Raw genomic sequence first — 23,947 nt, forward strand, 5'->3', positions numbered from 1 at the left:
TATAAAAATATCAGAATTATGGGTGTAAATATTAAGAGGTCTAATCTTTAAACAAATGAGAAATATTTTTTTTTCATAAACTGAGACACAATCCAGAAGTAAAATTCTCTCTGGACTTACTTTAGTATGAGATATCAGTTTACACAGAATTTCCTTCCTTAGCACTCAGTCACACTATGACTTAGTGTGTGGTCTCCATTATTTCTGCATGTGCATTACTAAGACTTGGTCAAGTTTTTGACAAGGACAGGCTTTGCTTGTGCAAGTCTCTTTTGCAAAGGGCATGACTAATTCTATTTCACTGTTTAATTTATACTGAGACAAGTACAAAACACAGTTTATTCCTGAACTTACATTAGACACTTGTTTGATATTTAACAAGCCAGTGGTTGGGAGTGGAGGGAGAAATTATTTGTTTTTCTAGATAGGGAGCAATTTAGAATGGGACACTACTGAAGTTTAATAATGGTGACCTTAAGTATTTATTCCTCAACAGAACAATTAATAGTTTTAAACAGATATATGTGGAAAAAAAATAGTAAAATGTGGTGAAAGTAAATATCAATATTCATTATGAGTAGAAGATCAAGCAAATTTTAAAATTACTTAGTTCAATGCTTAGTGTGTCATCCCAATCCTTCAAAGTCCATTCACAGGTGCTGAACTCTCAGCTTAGTCAGTTCCTAGATCAAATGCTTAGCTTTAAGTTCTAGTGATACCATCAAAAAGCCAGTGAAAAAAACTCATGCATTCTATCTGTGTTTAGGCTTGGTTATTCAGAAAAATGAATGAGGTAGAACAAAAACACAGCCAGAAGCAGCTTCATCTAATTGATCTGAGTTGAAAAATAATGCATTTAACCAAAATAAGAATAGGGTTGATCAAGTTGTTCCATGTTTTTCCACATTCTCTCTGCTGGAAACTAGAAACATAGCACAAGTATGTTCTAATCAGAAAAAAAAGCAATAAAGTAGATCTGATCATATCTTTGCAACTGTTTGAGTTTGGTACGTATATTAAAAGTTAATGTTGTTCAGCTGAAGACTACCAACAAGAAGAATCAAGGAGTAGGCAATCACAATTCACAATTCAAAATGGTTTCTATAAGTAAACTAAAAAAAAAAAGTAAGCAATCCTTCTAGAAACAATTTCTTATACATGACATTCCAGGCATGGTTTTGTCCATGGATCTGGGGGAAGCATGGGAGGAAATCACTGTAAATTTTTTCTCCAGGGATAAACTAAGTAACACTATACCAGACACTATTCATGAAAGTATGAAGATAAATTATCTCTGGTAAGTAAACAAAGAAACCACAGATGCTGTTGCTTGCACTCAAGGAAAGAGGGAAAAAGTCTATCAAGGTGTGTTCTGTAACCAGGGCAGGTATTTCAAGTGCATCTACTTACACTAAGCAACAGATCAGACTGTCCTTCAACTGCAGCAATGAGACACCTGAACACACAATACCTTATTTATTTCCAGGGTTAACAGAGACTCAGCATCAGTTTTGGCCAACTGTAGCTTGTTTTCTGGCACATAAAGCTCTTTCACCTCATAAGAGGCATCCACTGGTACAATGTCCTGTATAAAAGGAATAAACAGAACTTAATGTTTGCTCAGAATGCCTCTTGGGCACTGAACACATATCAAGAAGTAAAATTCTAATGTTGCACTACACAACAGCAAGAATTTATTAATTATGCAATTTTTACTCATCTAAAAGCCAGCACTGTTCCAAGATTATGATATATTGCTAGTTACTCAAGCCAGCAGATTGGCTAAAGTGAAATATTCTGACAAGAGATTTTTTCCTAAACCTTAAGTAACCCATATAACATTTATCTAGTAAATATTTAACTATTGAATTTAATGTAATTTTTATGACTTAATGCCCACATTATCTAGAGTAGAAAGGCAGACTCAATGCTTTTACACATGCTGAAGAAGTAAAAAAAAAAGATTCAGAGACTAAGCATTTACGAATTTAAGTCATTCACTATACAAAACACATTAGAAATGGTAACATGAAGGCAAAATACATAAAGTTCCTTCTCTACTGAAAATTAATACAGAAGCACACATTAAAAGTATTTCCTACAGCTAATGACATAACACCAGTATTTCCATCTGTATACTAATTCTTAGAATATTTAAATATATTATCATCTGTGCATATATATGCAATGAACCAAAATCTAGCTCTATAACCAACATATTTTTATTTGAAAAAAAAAATCAGTACTCTTCCATGTGTACTAAACAAGATATTCTCACTCCAAAATGCTTAAGACTTTAAACTTGTTAGAAGAGATCAACACAAAGATAAAAACATAATTAAAAGAGAGAAGGTCATCATGATAAAACTGTTAAGAGTCTCCTCCAACGAAGGATGGTGTAGTATGTCCTAATCCAGTCAAATGTTCCAGTAATGTTCAGTAGCAAAAAATCAGTGAAAAGAGGCTGACTATTCTTTTTAAAACATATTTTTCAGTGTTTGAGAAACCTTTGTAAAATAATGTTTTACTTTTGGAGAAAAAAGCTCACCCTTGGAGCAACAAACAATAATTAAATTATGTTTACTTTTCCAGTATATGCAGGGCAGGGTAAAAAGGTATGCTTGTAGAAAACACGAAGTTAGATCAGAAATTTTAATGCATTTATCAGACTTTAGGCACTACCTCCATGGAAAGTAAAATAAAGGCAGCAGAATGCTGGCAAGTGAGAGATAAAATGACTAAGGGAGTAATAAGATGTGAAGAGTCTCACTGCTTGTTGCACAATTCATATCTTCAAAGACACATCAAAAGAAGACAAATTAAACTAGCACTTAGAAATGGTGTTTTACAAGGAAAGCTTGGTCCTTTACATATCAGACATCATTTTGGAAGTAGATTTTATTACATTGTAAGTTAGGAAAAAATCACCCTTTTGTTTTCTTTGCCTGAGCAGCAGCATTACAGCCCAGGAGAGCTGCAGCAGACTCCTGTCACAACAACAACCCCAGAATCAAATGAAGGTATTGCCTCCTGTAAGCAACACTAGAATGATGGAGTGCACATCATGCTGCTTCACAGATTTCCCTCTGGACCCTGGCTCATTACCAGGCTAGGATGTCCTAATTTTACAAACCATCAATAGCTTAAAATAAACATGGCAATTAAAAAGATCTCTGCAAGTATTATCCTGGTTTTAATGTCCCAGTTTAACTGGTAAAACAAAGCACAAAACAGTTTCTGTCAACAACCTACCTCATTATACAAATGCAAACAGCTTGAAGACAGTTCCAGCAACTGAGTCTGACATTTGGAGAACTCGTAGGATTAGTAAACCTAGACTCCCTTGCATACATGAAAGTGGTACTTAAAACATCAACTTAGATTAAAAAACAACAACAAAACAAGAAAACCAGCAACAAAAAGAATCCATGCATCTTTAAACTGCATGAATTTTAGGAATTAGGAAAATGTTAGGCTAGCAAGCCATCTAGTGACCATTCTAAGGCATCAGTTTTACTGAAAGCTTAATTCTACCAAAGAACAAGTTACAGAATATTCCACAATATTTATTATTTCTCGAGGCATTCATATAAAAATGGCAAAATAATAATAATAAAAAAACTAGATGTGTTATGGAAATGTGCCTCCTCACACTGGGGTGGTGGGTTCTTTGCTGATGCTGATTGTCTCTGGAGATCATCTAGTCCAGCCTCCTGCTCAAAACTGGTCCCACTGCAGCAGCCTGCTCAGGACCTTGGCCAATCAAGCATTTAATATCTCTAGGGACAGAGCATCCACAAACACTCATAGCAACTTGTTCTAATAATTGACCATCTTTATAGCAAAAGGCTTTTTCCCCTATATCTAATTTTAATCTCCCATATTTCATCTCATGCATGCTGCCCTCATCCTACCCTCGTACACCTCTAAAACAAGTCTTCATCAGTCTTTCCTACACTCTCCCACTTGGATGATACAAACTGCAACAAGAACTCCTTTAGCTTTCTCCAGGCTGAACAAATCCACTTCCTCTCAGCCTCTTCTTGTGCAATGACATACTTCAGCCTCTGATCATCTTGGTGACCTTCTGCTCAGCTCACAGAAGCACATCAATGTCTGTTTTCTTCTGGGCGAAGGAGAAGGGCACAAACCTGGACAAGGTATCCATACAAGGTCTTACAAGTGCCATATAAAATTGCAAAATTGCTTTTCTCGAGCTCCTGGCGATGCTCTTTTTATTTACAGTAGAGCATGCAGGTAGCCTTCTCTGCAGCACAGGCATGTGTTTCCATAATGCTGAAAAATGTTTTTATAATGCTGAACAATTTATTTCATAGAATCATAGAAGCATGGAATAGTTGGGGTTGGCAGGGACCTTAAGGATCATCTAGTTCCAACCTCCCTGCCATGGGCAGGGACACCTTCCACTAGACCAGGATGCTCAAAGCCCCGTCAAAACTGGCCTTCAACACCTCCAGGGATGGGGCATCCACAGTTTCTCTGGACAGCCTGTTCCAGTGTCTCACTAGGCTCACAGTAATGAATTTCTTCCCAATATCTAATCTAAACTACCTTCTGTGAATTTAAAGCCTTGCCCTCTCCCTAAGTGCTCTTATAAAAAGTCCTTCTTCAGCCCTCTTATAAGTCCTTTTGTTCATATTACAGGAAATCTACAGAAATTATATTCTCAAGATAGCACTGCATTAATATGGTCTAAAACCAAGACATGCCTGTTTAGCCTTGCCTTGATTTCATTGTCTCTCACTGAACTAAGCAATCACTATAACATCTTGCCATTCATTATACTGTTATCTTCAAAGAAAAGGAAAAAAGTGCTAGATGTGCCTTAAAGCTGACTGGGCTAGGAGCCAGCAGTCAGCACTGTGTACCAATGCAAGCCTTCAGGGATCGTTATCTTGGCACATGTGACATGGGTTTCTATAACTATGAATTGTTCTGAGCAGGAGGCACAGGGCCCCCACAGTCAGGAACTGCCACCTCTCATAGGTAGGACTCCTACACAGCTCTCCTATTTTCTTCCAAAAAAATATTCAGATGGGGATTTGGGCAAAAATTCTCTTATGGTTTTCTGCCCTGTCTTATCTCCTGAGCAACTCTGAGCAAGCAGCCATCCTTGAGAAATGTTCTTGAAAATTTCAGTACAATCTCTCCAGAGCTGTATTTACACAGAGGGTCAAAATTTACTTGTACTGGCTGCACAATGAGATCTTTTACTTGTATCAACACTTGCTGGAGCTTTATTACTCAAACTACTGTCTATACTCAAGATTTTCAGAACATCCAACTCACATAAAAAACCATGAGTTATTATCTGCAAGAGTATCTCAATTAAAAAGAAATAGTTATCTGGAATGTCATTCACTGCCCGCTGACTACAGATGAGAATGTAAGGAAACACATTTCTACATGAGGATTAGCAAATTCTGGGGGTAGGGTTTCAAGAGGATAAAGCCATCTCTTCACTGCCTTCACTTTTAGCGTTGGGTTTGGGGGTTTTTTGTCTGTTTATTTTGTTTTCCATGTAGCGTTTGTTGGGGGTGAGGTTTTTTAGGTTGGATAATGAGCCAAATCTACTTATCAGGCAACAGGAGAAGGCCCAGAGACTTCAAAAGGGATGGTGTAGGTTGCAGGCATGAATAAGGAAAGAGATCTACCTTTTCAGAAGCTATGATCCATAAACTCAACTCAGCCATGTCAAGAAGATCAGCTTTCTGAGCTGGTCATTACATAATTGCAGGACTACTTTTACTAGTACAAGAAAAACAGTAGAAACAATGGAAAGCAGATACAAGCACAGCAGCCCCTAGTTAAGTGAGATCAAATCACTGTGTAAGTGCATCCCTGTCTCTTCCCATCTGCAGTATACATTACTTTGTATACTGTATAGAGACAATGTAAAAATTCAGATTCTTTAAAATTGGTTGCTAGCATTTTTAAGTCAGCATTCACTGTTCGTTCTGTAACAACTGAGACAGCCTCCTCTCCCTTCCAGTTATTGATATAAATTAATTTTCCACTTGTCCAAATCTTATTTCACTTGGAGATCAATGCTGTGCATTTTTTAGCTTTAAAAAGGAAGCACACAATAGGACAAGTTTAAAAGTTTGAATTGAAAGATGCATAAGCTTTTATGTCTCAAAAACTGTCTTTGTTTTTCCCAGCACTTACATTCAGATTGCATGTACAAATACTTGGGAAAAAAGTTTCTAAGATATGTCTCCATTTCTGCTCACCCTCTCTTGAAGAAGTTCCACAACTTGTTGTATACAATCATTTACATCACAGGAATCAGTTTTCAGCACAAGCTCTGGGGCTTCTGGTTTTTCATACTCAGAGTCAATCCCAGTAAAACCTACAGAACATAAAACAAAAATATTAGGCAACTTCTTCTAAAAGATGACTCCACTTTAATGCTGTTCACAGACAGTTTTCTATATATAAATGAACACAACAGGCAAGAACATGGAGTTTTAACTTCCTTAATACAGGAATTCTTAGGGAAATCTGCAGGTTTTTTCTTTATCAGACTCTTTGCTAATCATAGTATCTGACAGCATCAAACTTCATCATTCTGCAGTACATACATAGCACTTATTTGTTGGTGAAGCTATTTGGTTTTTACTGTGAAGAAAAAAAAAGGAGCACTGGCAGAAGAACTGTGCACATCAACCCAGAGTTAGTTATGCATCCACTGTCCTCCACTATCAGCTGATTGTTTCTCTTAAAAAAAATAAATAAAGATGAAAAAATATTATGAACATCCAGTATGTATGTAAATTTACATTCATACCACCAAGCAGTACTCTGAAGTACGGAATTTCAACACCTTTTACATTAGTTTTGCTAATATACTCATCTCAAGACAGCTGCTAATGTAAGACTGATGACTGTGTTTATTATAATAGCTGTAACAGACTGTACAAGCTACCAGTGACACTTGTTCTGGCCTACTTAGCTTGCAGTCTGCTTTGAAATCATGAAGATTCCACCACCCATGCATAAACAAGGAGGAAAAATCAAACCCAAAGGCAAAGAGTTATCAGCACTACAAGTCAGATCTGTGTCAGGAATATCAGCCGGGCTTCAGTAACTCAACATCTGCATCCTCCACAAGTGCAAATGCAAACATTAGAACTCCAGTTCTTCCCTTTGGATTTAATACCTTCAAAATTAGTAGTTGAGTTCCTCATCTAAGAAAAATACCAATTACTGCAGTACCCCATGTGATAAAGAAAGGCTGGTACCTTTTCCAAAACCTGTATACTTTACAAGGATGAGATTACTGGAATAGTGGGAACAGGAGGCAAAGAAAGTGCCTCATTACTATTTCCAGAGAAAAAGAATATAACATTTGCTGACATTCCTTGTGAACTGGCAAGTTTGTTTAATTTTCATCCTTCATATATCAGATAGATCATAAGATACAGCCACTGCTACACCCACTTGTATCTTGCTCAGGCACTGTTTACTTCACTACCACTTCTTCAGGAACACAGCTCCATTATTTGGCTTATAAAATTAACAAAATATTAGGGATGTTCACAAAATAGGCACAAATAAGGGTTCTGTACAGAACTGTATCTTTGTATCATGTCAGCTCAAGCCGTCTTGCTTTGATTTTGAACAAATCTTAGTTCAGCTTTATTTATTCCTGGTGCCTGCACAAAATATTGTGTAGTACTAGAAGTATCAAGCAACCACTCATACAGAATGTCTTCGATTTCTTGAATTTTATATAATTTCTGATTAAAGCGAATTCATACAGCATCTGCAAACTCCACCCCCAGAAGTGATTACTTTAAAAAAAAAAACTGCTTTGCTACTAAATACAGAGCTATCTGTCATCAGCCTCTACAAACTATAATGTAACAGAGCAAAGCAGCACTTGAAATAATACTTGCAATGCAGGATTGCATAACTAAGCTTTTTTTCTTGCAGGCTATACTTAAATCTTGACCTGAGGCTGGGAATAGGAAATAATGTTCATGGGCACTAAAACAGAACACAGATTTCAAAGTAAAAGTTAGTATCTTCAGAAGTGTTTGTAATGGTCTTTACAGGCAGGCAGTGGCCTTGTTTTACTTTTTGGAAGAAACCAGCAAGTTTTATGAATGCAGTTCTTTAAAGACTTTGGAAAGAATCAGGCTCTTTTTAACTGGTCAATGGACACACAAATGAGACAGACTAATCCTCAATAACTACATGGTTTCTACTGCAACCTTTACTGTGCTCAAGGCTTTTTCTGTGTGTGGTTAGTCACTTTTACCCTTTTACTGTCCTACACACTTAATTAGTCAGCTCCATGAGTTAGAAGTCAATTTCTATTTTCTTCTCAGTCCTGTCCTAAATCCATGCTCTTTTTAAGGGTGATACACTCAGACTTGAGCACATCCACTTACACCAATGTTTCACTAATTACACCAATAATTACACTTATGTAGAAAGGATGTGATTACATCTAGGTTCACCTTTAATTTCTCCAGCCCTGGCTTTCTTATAGAGTCCTTTAACATCTCTCTGCTCACAGACATGCAATGGAGCATCCACAAATACTTCAAAAAAAGGCAAACTTGCCCCTTCATGAATTCGTCTGGCATTATTACGATCCTGAAAGAAAACAGAAGAAAAATCCTGAAAGGTTGCCCCCACATATTTTTACTGGGTTTTGTGTTTGAAGTTCATTTTAAAGAAGCTGACAGCACAATGTAAACAAGCTTTCAAAGTTTGAAAAAAGAAATTTGATTTGATTAACTGATGCCCTGCAAGCTACATCACTTTGGCTACAGTACATCACATGGTAAAAGCTGACAGGAAGATGTGAGATATTTTACATTAAACTTGATTTATAAGAAAAACACACAACCAAGCCCAACCAATAGAATGCAGGGTTTTCTATACTCATACATATACATCTGAGGAATTACACCTGCCTAGTTGAGTACAGCAGGGAGAAGGTGTTATCTGCTGCTCTTGATATAAGCATCCTTCTCTCCTAAGCACAGTTTTCCCTACATTCCTTAATCTGACAATACTTGTTTAGTCAAAATACTGTATTATTTGCAGTATTTTATCGTATTATTTTTATGGCTTGCCAAGCAGTGGAACAATATTGGTGACTTTCACTGAGAGAACAAAAAAAAGCCTTCCAAAATCACTATAATCTTCTCTTACTAAATATTGCTTAGTTTATTAGTTTTTTTTCTCATATCTAGAGACTGTTCTACTTCTACTACTATCTCATCTACTGTAGGGTTTGAGTTCCCCAAATTATTATCAGAAGAACTGTTTGCATCACTCTAGCAAAGAAATAACACATTCTCGTGCTGTGAAACACCTAAGCTTAAAGTCCCTGGATCATTCTTCAAGATACTTGGGTGTTCACACATCCTTTTTGTCTCTCCCCTCCAGGCTCTTATGGACAGATGAAAACAGTCTTCACACAACAATGTGAACATGGATTTACATTAATTTTCAGTATTATGTCATGTTTTATACACAACACAAAAAAAAGTAAAAAGAACCTACAGGCAATTAAAACACTTTTCCCTTTAAGTCACTTTGTAAAAATAAAGTCCTTATACCATTCAATCACTAAAGGGAAAATTGCTTTTAAAAGCAATTTACCTAAGTCTCCAAGTTAAGTATACACCTAATCTTCATATTTATAAAGTACTGGAATATACATGGATCAAACAAGATATTGCAATTTTAGGAGTTTTTCTTGGAACATTATTTGAGCTTGTTTGCCTTATTAGAGTAATAATTCTGTCTAATGGACTGAAGGATAGTTCCAGTTATAGAACTAATGTAAACATTTTATATTTAAAATCAGTATTTCTGTTTTGAGTAATCACCTCCCTAAAGCACAAACAACACCAAAAAAACCTCACAAGTATTTGATTCTAGCTAAGTTCAGAAATGGATTTCTGTAATTAGGATACTGAATGATATTTTGCATTTTCCCTACATTTCATCTAGATGTTTTTCACACTTACCTGAGCATAAGGAGAGATGAAACTAGTAATGCACACCAAACCAGCATCTGCAAACAATTTAGCAACTTCAGCAATACGACGCACATTTTCTTCTCTATCTTCTGGTGTGAAACCCAGATTCTTATTAAGGCCTTGGCGGATATTGTCACCATCCAATGTGTAGCATGGAATACCGTGGCACACTAAATACTCCTCCAATGCCATGCTCACTGTAGTCTTCCCAGCACCAGATAGACCTGTTCAATAGTAATATAAACATATAAGCATAGGAACAAGTTAAGTCAAGTTGTAGTGCATGCATATCATGAAAATTCCAAAGTGTCAGGCATCAGCAGCAATGCCTTCTGAACAAGCTTATTTGGAATACAAGCCAAGTGGCTTTTACACAGACATTAGGTAAAGAGACAGTAAGGTAAAAGTTAAGTGTAGAATTGAAGCAGGTAAGAGTTTGGCCTTGAGCTCTGCTGCTGCTTATAGAGATGATGCTTTTTCCCCAGTGCTGCTGGCAATTATTACTAGCTGAGTAAACTTAATTCAGAAACCAAACACAGTTAAGATATTACATTTATATGAGAAGGGGAAGGTATCACATTGAAGTGAATTTCAGTCAACAAAAGAAATGGGATCAGGCCAAACTCTCACTCTGCTCCTACTCCTTGCAGAATAACGGCACTGAATTAGACACCACTGACTACACACAGCAGTAATCCTCCACTAAATGGCATGTGTTAGCAACAAGAAAAGAAAACTGTACTACCAAAGTCTGGTCTAATTGAGAATCTTTGGCAACAAACCTATGCTGGCCCTAAAAAGTCCACTGTTCACTTTCATTTGGAAACTTATTTAAATAATTTTTCCAGACAAGATTTCAATTTATCTGGAGCACATGCTTCTGCTTATACCAGCAAGAAGAAGTCAATTTGTAAATGGAACACAAACTCAGATCTTTGTAAGATGACTGGTTTGAGTGAGGGGGGAAAAAAGGGTAATGGTAGTATAAAAAGAGTAGCACTATTGGGTGAAGAAAAATGCTTTTATTAATGGTGATTAAGATTTATTCTAACTTTCACAGAATGGAGAAAAACAAAAAAAAAAAAAAAAATCACACAAAACAGCAGCTTGGTGTTACTTCCAAGACATCTATGACAAACGATAAGCAATCATACTAGGAAGTGTGTCCTAAGAAAACACAAAGTGCAAAGGAAACCTTGACAGCTTGGGGTGTAACTTTAAGAAAAGGAGTCATTGCATGGCTCCCTCTGGTGCCCGTTAGCCAACTCAGTCTGTTAATCTCACCCCCTCCACACTCATAGGGTTTTCTCCCTTTTTCTCCCTCTTGTGTATCTGGGGGGAGGCTGTGGCAAGTTCACTGATGGTTTCCTAAGTCGAATTAGCTCAGAGCTGAGTTGGGCAAGAGGTACAGTCTGTGCAAGGCAAGAAAAGGAACACAAGGCAGGAAACAGAACGGTCTTCTTTTGGCAGCAATTAAGTACACCCCCATGAGAGAAAACAGGCATGATAGTCCAAAAGAAGATTTCAGCAACTTCATCATTTACTTCTCACTGAGGCAGTCTTTGACTTGCCATTTTTGTCCCCACATCTAGCTTGCTATTCACTCAAACACTGTCTTTTCACACATCATTTGGTCTCCAACATGTAATGAATTGCAAAAGTTAAGGTTATACATTAATGAATTTAAAAACATTCCTCAAGCTGACAAGTCTTTAAAATAACTTGCACTCTAAAAATTGCATATTATTTTACACATGAAAGCAATGTTTTTCCACATTTTTGCTGAATTCCTCACTTTTCTTTACTAGGACCCTCTGACTCAACATTCATTAAAATGGAGCTCTCAAAGGTTACCTTGAAAAATGAAAAGTGATCCCTGAAAGATCTTTCCGCAGACTCCCACTCCATGAGTGCTGACAAAGTGAGAGAATCTTGGAGTGTGCCAATATTTCAGCTTTTATTCTAATACCTATTAGAATTTTGAAACTCATGTTTGCAGAGTTCTAGAATGGTTAATATTGCTTACTTCAATGTCTAAACTCCTTTTCACCCTTTCACATTACTGCTCAAACATCTTCAATAATCTAGCTTTCCACATATATTCTTGATAACTTACCACCACCCTCCTTCCTAAAAAAAAAGGAAATCGGGCATTAAGTTTACATTTGTTTAAAAAGAACATTTACTGGAAAATGTTGCCATGTAGATAACTGAGAATGCATTTTTATCATGACCTTTTCCAAAATTAGATTAATGGATTACCAGAAGAAATAGAAAGGCAGCCCACCAGATCATTCAAGCATTGAGAGAGGCTGGAGCTGTGTGATGGAAACAGGGAGAGAGAAAGGGCTCCATTCTTTTCCCAAAGAAATACATGACAGCAAGTAAATCTGCTTGGAATGGCTCTCAGCAGCTTGTTAGCAATTTCACATTTACATTTCACCCACATTTACTAACACTAGTTGAAATCAGTATTACTTAATGTAATACAGTAAGTTTCCCTAATACTCTGTGAGGATCTTTTATGTTGCAATACAACAATGTTCTAAATGGTTTACAAGCCAATTTAATGACATACTTTGCTATTTTTAATTACCAGTTTAACTAAAATTAAAAAAAAATAACTTTACAGGAAATATTTTAAAGCTTCCAAAAACTTTGAAAGACAGAAAAAATTTCCTCACTGTTATGAAACAAAAAAATCTTCCAGAATGTATTTATCTTGTCTATTTGAGAAAGAAAAAAAAAAAAAAAAAACCAACCAAAAACAAAAACCACCACAGAGCAGACTTCAAAAATAACTGCCAGTATGCATTGCCTAAACATGCAATTGCTGTCCAATGGCACAGGTTTATGCTGAAATGCTATTTCAAATCAAGGAGACAATAACAACCCAAAGAGAAGAGGCTTTTACAGAAAAGATCCAGAAGTGCAGACTCTTACAAAGTTGCATTTAATTTCTAAATAGATAAAACGGACAGTACAAAGAGACAGAATTGTTTAAAACAAAAAGGGAAAAAAAAGCAACACACACCAAGAAAACCAGAATTAAGTAGCAGACAGTATAAAAAAACAACCCTCTCAGAGCACTGAACAAAATATATTCTCAAATTACTATTTGTTCCAAAGCAATTTCCTACTAGTCTACCTAAAAATAGTAATAAAATTGCATCAAGATCTTAGATTTCACAAACATTCAACTTTGCATGCAAAAAAGAGCTACAGCTAAGTAGCTTTTCAAAGGAGTAACTAAAACAAAAGGATCCCCAGAAACCCATGGCTGTACCTGTTAACCAGACTGTGCAGCCACGAAAACCACTTCTTGTTCCGACGACTTGGCCTCTCTTATTCCTGCTGACATGATGAGCTTGGTAGGTAACATTGGTTGCCCTTTGCATTCCCTGTAAAAGAAGAAGCCAGTTAAGTCTTTGATAAAGGGTGAGTTGGCAAAGCAAACAAGTTCATCCACAGGCACAAAGAAAGACTTGAGGACAGAAAAATGGAAGTAAAACCAATACCCATTCCATCAGCTCCAGCATGTATCAAAGAAGGCACAGGAAATTAGAATAGTCAGCCAGAGACAACCACACCCCTTGTGCTCCGGTGAATCGTGGGACTGACAGGTTAATCAACTACTACTTTCAAATAAAACTTGCTTAAGAAAAATCAACTATAAAAAAGAGAGATGAACTGCTAGAGCTGCTGGACTTGACTTCTATTTAAGTAATGTTAGGGATCTGTTTGGTAGAGTACCATGGAATAAAGACCTGAATGGAACAGGGGCCCAAAAAAAACTGGTTAATATTCAAGGACCATCTCCTCCAAACTCAGAAGTGATGCATCCCAACAAAGAGAAAGTCAGGCAAAAACAGCCAGGAATCCTGCATGGATGAACAAGGAACTCCCAGACAGACTCAAACACAAAAAGGAATCCTATAGAGGGCGGAAGGCTAGGGAAAACGTGGGCTCTCTCTGGATGGAAAAGGGAAACACGGTTACCCGAGACATGGAAAAGGCTGAGGTAGTCAATGACTATTTTGCCTCAATCTTCACTGACAAGTGGTCCAGTCACACCACCCAAGTCATGAAAGGCAAATGGAGGGACTGGGAGAATGAAGAACCATTGCCCAAGGTAGGAGAAGACCAGGTTTGAGGCCATCTACGGAGCCTGAAGGTGCGCAGGTCCATGGGACCTGATGAGACGCATCCACAGCTCCGGAGTGAACTGGTGGAGGATGTGTCTAAGTTACAATCCACTATATTTGAGAAGTCACAGCAGTCAGGGAATGTTGAAAAATGAGGAACATAAGCCTGTTTTTGAATAGGAAAGTAAGGAAGACCTGGGCAACTACAAACCCACCAGTCTCTCTCTGCCCACCAAGCTCATGGAGCAGAAGATCCTGGAAACTATGCTAAGACACACAGAAAATTAGGAGGTGATTTGTGACTGCCAACTTGGCTCCACCAAGGGCAGATCATGCCTGTCAAATTTGGTGGCACTGGCTCTTTGGCTAATTTTTAAGTCCTCAGAGGCCTTTTCATCGCAAACTATGCACATCTCTTCCAAATTTCAGTTAAGCAAGTGCCTTTTTGTATGGTATCATCAGTCTCCAGACAAGAGATAGTTATCATAGATTCTAAATGTTTAAAGAAAGTATTATTTCAAGGAACTTTTTAAATAATTTATTTAAAATAATGGGATTTTTGTAACATAATTTTAATTAAAACTGGTTACTGAGTTTCTTAAAACTATTCATTATAATAACCTGCTCTACAAATAAATTCAGTAAGATGACCCTGCTGTCAAAAACATTTCACAATCTAAAGTGAGAGAGCCCACAGGAAGATCAGCCTTGGCATCATCCCAGACTTTAATGGTATCTGGCTATATGAGCATTGTTTGTGAAAGATGAAGACCTTAGATTGTCAGACCATGCATGAACAATCAAACAAAAAAGAAGACTTTAAAAAAAGAGGGAAGGGGAGTAGGGGATGAGAGGGATTAATGGTATCTGTAATGCTGCTTTGGCTTCCCTTGCTTGCAAACGTATTGCACTATCATCTCTTTTGTCATTGTATCAGTGCCAGTTGAAAGAGAAAACATGCAGTATATTTAATATTTAATAAAAGAAAGTAGGGACTATATTCCTCTACAGAGTACTAGCAAAGAGCTGTTCACAGTTTCAGAGAAGGACATCACAAAGTAGAATTAACAAAAATACGGTATCTACTTGTGGCTTCAAGGACTGCTGCTACATCATTCTATTCAAAGGTTTATCTATAACTTATTTGGAAATCATGAAGTTGTGTGATTGTTATGTCCCCACTTCTATACATGGCTGGGCTCATAGTTAATACAAACAGAAGCTCAAGGTAAAAGCCTATGTTCAGGTTTTAAACACAATAACTCTATAATTCAGTGGTGATAGTCCAGCAACTAAAATTAGATGAACATTGAACATCAACCCGGAAAGTTATAAGCTGTTTGATCTGCTAACAGCCTATAACCATACAAAATGAAGTTATCCTTGCTGATCATGTTACCTTCAAATAATTTATCTCTCAAAACAAAGCTGTTTTGTGCACAAAGTCATTGCAATACAGCTTGCTAAAACCAAAATTCAGAAAGTCAAAAAATCAAAATCTTTCTTCTTATAGTAGGAACAATTATGCAGTACATAAAATTGGAGATCTCAGTGAGCAAACTGTGGAATTAAAACCAACAAAAATAATTGAAGTGCTTCAATTTAAAGCTATATAGCACATAGTGAATGTACACAGCCATTCAAATTAACACAGTAATAGCTACATCCTCTCTCATTAATTGCAGTTGTACTGGATTGTACCAGGCACTGGATAAACATGTAGTCTCAATGCACAAATCCCATGCCACTGTCTCAGTAAGCTCTCTTACATTAAGATATAAACCCACTTATGCTTTGCTTTTGATCCCTGGCAATGAGTCTTTTATCAGACTCGCACATTGGAGGTCAAACATCTCATTCAAGAAGACTTCTTCCAGTCCATATTCCATAAGTTACATCAGCTACTTCTCTTTCCTAGGAAACTAGGAACTAGAAAAGCAGCGATGAAACTAATTAGCGTATTACGCTAGGTTTACAAAACCCATGAAACCCTGAGGAAGCAAGCTGGCGGGATTTTTAAAATTATGAAAAAGACACAATTTTTATGGGAAAAAAAAAAAAGTATTAGTACCTACTTTGCAGAGATAAGAAATCACATCAAGGAGAAGGCCTTGCCAGAGGACAAGGCACACATGTGCAGTGGAGCAGCCAGCGAGCTGAGCAGAGGGACAATAATCCACCTGTACTTCAGAAGCAGGCACTTAAGACTAAAGGTTGAAGTGCCCAAAGAGTCTGCATGCTCAAAAACACCTGCCAGTCACCAGCTGCCCCACCTTTTGTATCTGTGTACAGGCACACAAATAAGGCAGCTCAGTACTAATCCTGGGCAAAGCACTACTCAAATCCCCCTTATCTTCTGAAAGAAAACCAAATTTATAGAGGTGCTCTAAAAAGTTAATAATTTAGCAAGTCATTCTCTGTTGCTAAAAAAAAAAAAATAAGTAGTTCCCAAATTATGCTCACTTTCTTATTAAATAATTTGCTTCCCTATGGTTTGCCCACACCACTGAGCATAAACAGCTGAACATTGTATCTTCAACAACCCAAGTTTTTAATTTCTATCCCTGACATACACACTTACTACAAATATTGATGTGGCACAAAATAATATTCATTGGCACATATCATTTGTGCTCTTAAATTATTTAGCCAGTCTTCAAATTCTCATACATAAAATTTGATTACTAGCAACTGATGAAATTAAATGAGCAACCAAAATTATACCAGACATAAAGAACAGTCATTTCCTTTTACATTACATCAAAGCATCGCTTACCTCAAGATCTATATTAACAATGTTAAAAGAAATTAAACTAAGGACACATGGAATAGAAAAACTCAATGTGATGAGCAAGTTCTCTTTGAAAAAGCTGTTTTACAATTCTACATCTAATTACATTCACTACTAGTCACTGCTGTAAGGACACACTACATTTTTGTAAAGGGGCTAATGAAAAATAGGGCATTAATCACCAAGGTTTATCTGCTTTTTTAACAGCCATTAGATATTTCCACTCTGACATCCCCACAAAAATATGTCTTCCACCCTGCAACACACTGCTTCTGCATTATGTAGACAAACACTGCATCTTAGTATTTTCCCTCCTACTTCACCATGTTAAACAGAAATAGTGCTCCAGTCCACTGTGTTTCATTATAGCAATAATGTCAGCTGAGAATGCTGATCTAGCCCTCCTTTCTTCTTCCCCACTATGCTGGTTCGTTTCTCACATGAAATCTAAATTGTTCTACCAGGCAAACATCTTGGTATTGGAGTAAAAAAAGGGGGTACTAAAGAAATCCCTTCTTGGATGAGCACTGGAGAGCTGCAATGATAAAGAAGGAAGGATAACTCCGCTGTTTACTTCTGGCATGAAGGTAAATTTTAGCTTTGCAGGTAGTTGACCAAGGAAATTAATGATTACAGACACCTTGGAACCACAGGAACAAAAGAAAGAAAGAAAGATGATGGGGGTCAAAAGGAAATACTAACTGTGTCAACTTCTCTAGGTACAGACTTCCTGAGATGACATTTTTCTTTCTTATTTTTCTTGATGTTTTGCCCAGTTACAGCTATAATTTTTTTATTGCCAAAGCCAAATCAGACCATCAGTGCCAAACGCCTTTGATGCAAGAACACAAACAGGCATCCAGACAATGGAAAGCAAACCCAAGTTGCAATGCCAAGATCAAAAGACAGCCAAAAGAAGAGATTATATCTTAATTGTTTTATGGTTAACAGACAAATGGCACATACACTGGTATAAGCTGAATTTATTCTTCATTACTTCCAAGCAACAATAAAATATTGTGCTTCTATTACCAATATAAAATTTAAGTTTTCACAAAGCAAGACCTCTGGGGAAAGAAGTAAATCTTTCCATGGCAAGCTGAGACTCCCCAAGCTGCATCATAAACTTGGGACAGCTTGAAGCTGGAAGGATCAGAAAACAGACATGGTTTCCATTTAAACCATATACACTGAAGAAACTGTGACTAATACCATATCCTTCTGCTCTAAGATGACAGTGTTGGTTCCCCAAGCTAAGAACTCCCATAAGCTAGCAAAAGCAACACGAGCAGCCTTCCCTCTGAATTGCAGTCTTACTTTCAATGCCTTTCTCATTTCCCAGTCATAACAGAAGTTCTTTAGGTCATTTGTTAACTTGCTTACCATGTGCCTCTTATAAACCAGTGACTCCCTGATAACAACACATTTTTATGACATTTATTATTCAGCACTGATAACCAATTGGTGGTTTTCTTTTTATTCCCTGCAAAGTGCTCTGCTCAATAGCCAAACAATATCTCAAGCACATGGAACAGTGCCCATCTTTTTGTCTGCATACAAATACAAGCAAGGAAAACAGACATGGTTCCAACACAAAAATTCAGCTACCACAGAGGTTATACCTACATATTTATACGAGATTTCAGGACTAAAAGATCTGTCAGGAATACTTTCCATTAGCTACGTTCTCAAATTCTGGTTTGAAAATCTGTGCTTTGATTCAGACAGCTGTGCTTGGGAAGGAAGGGCAAGCCCAGAAATTATATCTGAGCAATAATCTCTTTTACTCTTTAAAACACATAACAATTCCACAGTCCATATTCTGCCATAGCCTATAGCATTACATTTTCTCCCACCTACAACAAGAATTCTTACTTGGATCCTTACAATAGCCCACCAGAAAGCAGATTGCCACAGTGATACCAATACAATAAGGCACTTAAACACCTCTACAAAAAGCACCACTCAAGCTGCCAAATGCATGCTCTCCTGCCACTGACACAGACTAACTCCCCTTTGCCAGGTGCCCTAAAGTTGGGACAATTTGAAAGATCACAGCAGCAGAAATCAACCAGAATCTTCCCCAGTACTGTGGATACAAGAAATTCAGTGCTAAAGATATTATTAAGGAGCGTGTCTTTGCTTGCCACCTGCTGGCGTACCAGTATGACCAAAGGCAGAGACAGCTCATTGACCAGTGCTGGAGGGGACTCACTGCCTGGCATCAGAGGAGATAAAATGAAGCCAAAATTACCCTACTGAATATGCTCTCAGAAACAAGAATTGGAGCAAGTTCTCATTCAGAGTAACCTGCAAACTGACACAACAGCTCAGCCGTGTTAGGAATCCAAGCCACTCTAAAGAAAGTGTTCCACACGCCTCCCTATCAAGCCATTTTCTCCACACTTAATGGCAGTGTCTGTGGCTGTGCTGTGCTCTGGAAATGGGGAGTAACTGTTTGCTGTGCTCAGTGGTGGGCTTGGCAAGAGCATTTCCACAGGCAGAGGTGTATTTTGAATGGAACTAGAAGCACAGAGAAATTCTGAAAGACAGGGCTCTGCCTACTCTCCTAGGGGCTGCCAATTCCATCAGAGTAAGTTGCTTTGACTTCGCTCTCAGCTGAACAGATGCAGAGCCAGAAGTGCCAGAACCTTTGCCTGTGGAGCATGTGAATCAGCAGCATTTTTATTCCTGGTGAAGCTTATTGGTTTATAGAGAGCATTTCAGCTGAGGTCTTCTGAAGAAAAAGGGAGAAGTGGAAGACTTCCTCTGCTTGCCACGTAGCATAGAGGAGGTTGCCAACATCAACTGAACTCACCAAACACTTAATGTGCGTCAAGGAATTGCCCCAGTTTGGACAAATCTATCTTGGCTTTGCTTCTGAGGAAGGAAATGATACAGAGTAACTTTTGCATACACTTTGTTAACCCCACACAGACATAGTCTATTTCACTATCTTCTAAACATCTGATTTTGCTTTTTCCTAGTGGAAATTGAAAGAATGCAAATTGGTGATTACTCTCTTATGTGAAAAAGTTTGAGATTGTACACGGTGGAAGAGGCTTGGACACGCAAAACATCTACCGAATGGTATGACAGGAACTTCCCCGTTTTTCAGGCTGTTTTTATCAAGAAAGCTGTGTCCTGCACTAGTCACAGAAAGACTTCAAAGACTGATTTACACTCTTACATTCATATCAAATGTTTTCTGGATCTTATGTTTTGCCTGTTTCAACTCAGCAGTGATTGAAAGAAATTATACTTTCTTTTTCATTTCTTTTCGCTTGTCTTGCATCATCAGAGGTATCAAATGTTCTCAAAGGCCTGCAATGTCTCTTCTAAATAGCTGCATTTTGGTCTTTGCTGTAAACCGATCTTCCCCCATCTTTATGAACAAGAATGAAGGCTTTGGTTAGATTTTTTTAAGACCAGTCTCGACAGTTTTCCACTAACACCCGCCATACAAAGAACCCCAGTCTCCGGCCAACCCAGGTTTATGAATGGCCACATTGTACATCGCATTCTTAACTCTTCCTTCTTGCAAAAAGCTGGAAGCCGAGGGCTTACGGCGGAAGAGGCAGGGATGAATTCTACAGATGCGGAGTCCTCTGCGGAGGGGCTTCCTGCCCTTCCCCACAGCCGCCCCGCGGGGCTCCCCGGCCGCGCTGCCCTCGGGGCCCCGGCGCCGCCGCTCCGAGACCGGGCTCGCACCGCCGCGCCCCCGCCCCGCATCCCTCTCGGCCCGGGCGGGCCGGGGCGCACGGAGCCCCCCGCGCCGGCTCCCGCTGCCGCCCACTGCCACATCACCAGGGCGCTCGGCCGCTTCTTCCTCCCCGCTCCTCCGTCTCCGCACGCCCACCTGCCCACCGGCGCACCGCCCGCCCGCTCACCCAGCTCGGCACCCTGTTGCTCAGCTTGACTTTCTTGCACTGGCTCTCGGGCAGCTCCATGGCCGCGGGGGCAGCGAGAAGAGGAGGAACGGGAGGAGGACGCGTCTTCCCGACTGATGCTCGGCGCGGATGAAGCCGCTGCCGCCGCGGAGCTGCGCCGTCTGCGCACTGCCGCGACTCGGCCAAAGGTGGTGCAGGGAGGAGCCCGGCCCGGCGGCCGGGGGGAGGGAGGGACGAAGGGAGGGAGGGAAGGAAGGAGGCGGCTGAGGGGAGAGGGAGACACGGCAGCCCCGCCACGCGCCTGCGCCGCGCCGTGACGTGCGCGGGGGGGCGGCCGCCGCTACTTCCGCCGTCGCCGCCTCTGCTCCTGGCCTCGTCGGTGTCCGTGTCCCTGTCCCTGCCCATGACCCTGGCACCCCCGCGGCCCGGCCCTGCGCCCACGAACGCAGCTCGCTTTATTCAGGTCCTAAGCTATGACGAAAGGAGATAGCCTGAAGCTGCGCCAGGGAAGGTGTAGGTTGGACGTTAGGAGGAATTCCTTCACAGAAAGGGTGATGAGACACTGGAATGGGCTGCCCCGGGAACGGATGGAGTCACCGTCCCTGGAGGTATTTAAGGAAACACTGGATGTGGCACTTGGTGCCATGGTCTGATTGACAAAGAGGTGTTCGGTCACAGGTTGGACTCGAAGATCCCACAGGTGTTTTCCAGCCTCATTGATGGTGCACTTCCCACCCGCTCTGCGCTACCGCGTTCCGCTCGGCCGGCATAGCGGAGATGTTTTCTCTTGAGTGTGTCATCCCCACCTTCTCAACGCACAGAGGAGAGGCTGCTACGCCCCTTGGGAAAAGCTCGGGACGGGGAATGTGCGAAGTGGCTGTCGCATTATTCCGTGACAAAAATTTCTCCAACAAACAAAGCCCATCCCGTGCAGCGCTCCAGGAAATGTCTCTTACAGTGGATTTAGAACTAGAAGTTCTTAGATTCTTATTTCCAGAATGGAACTGGTTTAGCAGTTAGGTGCTAATCTTAAGGTGGAGACGATGCCATGCTAAGAGGAGTGGCATTTACTGTATAAATATAAGTCCATTTACAATAGTTCAAGAAAGGAAGTATTTTAGCACTTGAGTGTTATGGGTGGAACTGGTGCTGTAATCACAGAAGTTGCATTTACTGTAAAACCATTAGGCTAATCAACATCTGGAGCATGTTTGTTCACTGACAGTTTAAACAGGAAATAAGAAAGCTCTCTTTGTGAATCAGTGTTTACTCCTGCTATATCAGAAAGACATCCTTCCAAAGAAAAGAAGGTATTGGCTTAATAGAAGGTATTAATACTCTGATTAAAATCCTTATGCAAAGTAGATAATGTCTCTGAAATCAAGAAAAATAGTCAGAAATGCTCTCAGCCAATTTGAAAGTCTGATGGAATTAATACAAAGTAACTAAGAAATTCAAAAATTGCAGTTAATTATTTAGGCTTGACTTGAATGTTATACCACATGTTGCCTTGCAAGTAACTGTTCAACAGATGGTCCTTGGCTGTATTCTGATCAGGACAAACAGTGACAGAGCTAGGGCAAAATCTCCCATGCAATGCTCTCCCAGTTATGGAAAGAGAACCAGCACACTGCTGTGGAACAGTGACTTGAGAGCTTCCACCTGCTCACTATTCAGTTATGTCTAGGGTGTGCTGGGTTAGTGTGCTTTCACAACATTGTTTTACATGGCTTAAGAGTAATTCTCAGTGTTATTTGTGGTCACAATCTTTTTTAAATTCTACTGTTATTTCATTCTGATTGTATTGATATAGGTTGGTACTGTTCATTCTGCACTCTGACATACAATAGTGGGAAAACAGTAGTTTGCAAGAGTTGTAAGTTAAATCCAAAAAACAAAGGCAGCCCATTTAACTATGCAGCAGTGATTTCTTACAGGTCCATTTGGCTCCTCACACATGGGCGGGGAGCAAAACACTGGATTTTTTAAAATAGTCTGCATAGGAGTTTAGCCTTCATCAGCTCTTCAACGGCAAGAAGTCCCATCCCATCACAGGATCTTTTCTGCTACCTACTTTGTAAAGAAATGTTGCATTCTGGTTTGAAGGTTGAGAAAACAAGGCATTGAGCACTGGTGAAGTTTTAGGCAATGGTATTTACAGTTTGAAAAAACACAAGAGAAGGAAATGCAATTGTATTGATCAGCATGTATACACAGTACTGCCCAAACAGACTGAAGGTGGGGAGCTGCATGATTCCTTCCAGAAACTGTTGAAGAAACCGTGATGAATGAACTATATATATACAAGTGAAATGTGAAGTATGACTGCAAATGTAGACACTAGTGGTCAGACAGATGACATAATCTTAGAGGTAATAAAAAGCCATTTCTGAACAGCAATTCCTAAAACAAATCACCTTTTATGATTACACTAACATTCTAAAATAATGTGCATACCTATGCATATATAATATAGTAAAATATTATAGTAAAGGCACACACTTGAATGAGGTATATCACAAAATTGGTAAGTCTGGAAGGGAATACTGGTGGGCTCATCTGGTCCAACCTCCCTGCTCAAGCAGGGAGCACATGGCACAGGATTGCATCTAGATGATTCTTGAGTATCTCCAGTGAAGGAGACCCCCCAGCCTCCCTGTGCAATCTGTTCACCTGCACAATAATGAAGTTCTTCCTTATAGAACCAGAATCATAGAATGGCTTGGGTTGGAAAGGACCTTAAAGATCATCTACTTCCAAGTCCCCTGCCATGGGCAGGGACACCTTTCAGGGACCAAGTTGCTCATATTCAAGTGGAACTTGTGCATCAGTTTCTGCCTGTTGCCTTGTGTCCTATTGCTTTACACCACTGAGAAGAGCCTGGATCCATCATGTTGGCACCCTCCCTCCAGATTCTTACAGACACTGATGAGAACCTCTCTGAGTCTTCTCAAGACTGAACAGGCCCAGCTGTCTCAGCCCTTCCTCCTCATAGGAGTGATACTCCATACCTTTGACCAACCTAATAGCTCTCCACTGGACCTGCTCCAGGATCTCCAAGTCTCTCTTGTTCTAAGGAGCCCAGAATTGGAC

At 39.4% G+C, this 23,947-nt stretch overlaps 1 protein-coding gene across 1 annotated transcript in view; it reads right to left on the bottom strand.

The window, feature by feature from the left end:
* PAPSS1 (3'-phosphoadenosine 5'-phosphosulfate synthase 1) overlaps positions 1-21,106 on the bottom strand; it is a 38,994-nt gene extending 17,888 nt beyond the window's left edge. The window contains exons 1-6 of the mRNA XM_053941225.1: positions 20,855-21,106; positions 13,315-13,429; positions 10,017-10,252; positions 8,490-8,628; positions 6,255-6,373; positions 1,472-1,585 (exon numbers count right to left, since the gene is read on the bottom strand). Coding sequence (XP_053797200.1) covers positions 1,472-1,585; positions 6,255-6,373; positions 8,490-8,628; positions 10,017-10,252; positions 13,315-13,429; positions 20,855-20,914 — 783 coding nt within the window. The 5' untranslated portion in view covers positions 20,915-21,106. The remainder of the gene's footprint in view (positions 1-1,471; positions 1,586-6,254; positions 6,374-8,489; positions 8,629-10,016; positions 10,253-13,314; positions 13,430-20,854) is intronic.
* Positions 21,107-23,947: the final 2,841 nt, after the last annotated feature.

Source organism: Vidua chalybeata, chromosome 4 (assembly GCF_026979565.1).
Source record: "Vidua chalybeata isolate OUT-0048 chromosome 4, bVidCha1 merged haplotype, whole genome shotgun sequence".
NCBI classification, from domain to species: domain Eukaryota; kingdom Metazoa; phylum Chordata; class Aves; order Passeriformes; family Viduidae; genus Vidua; species Vidua chalybeata.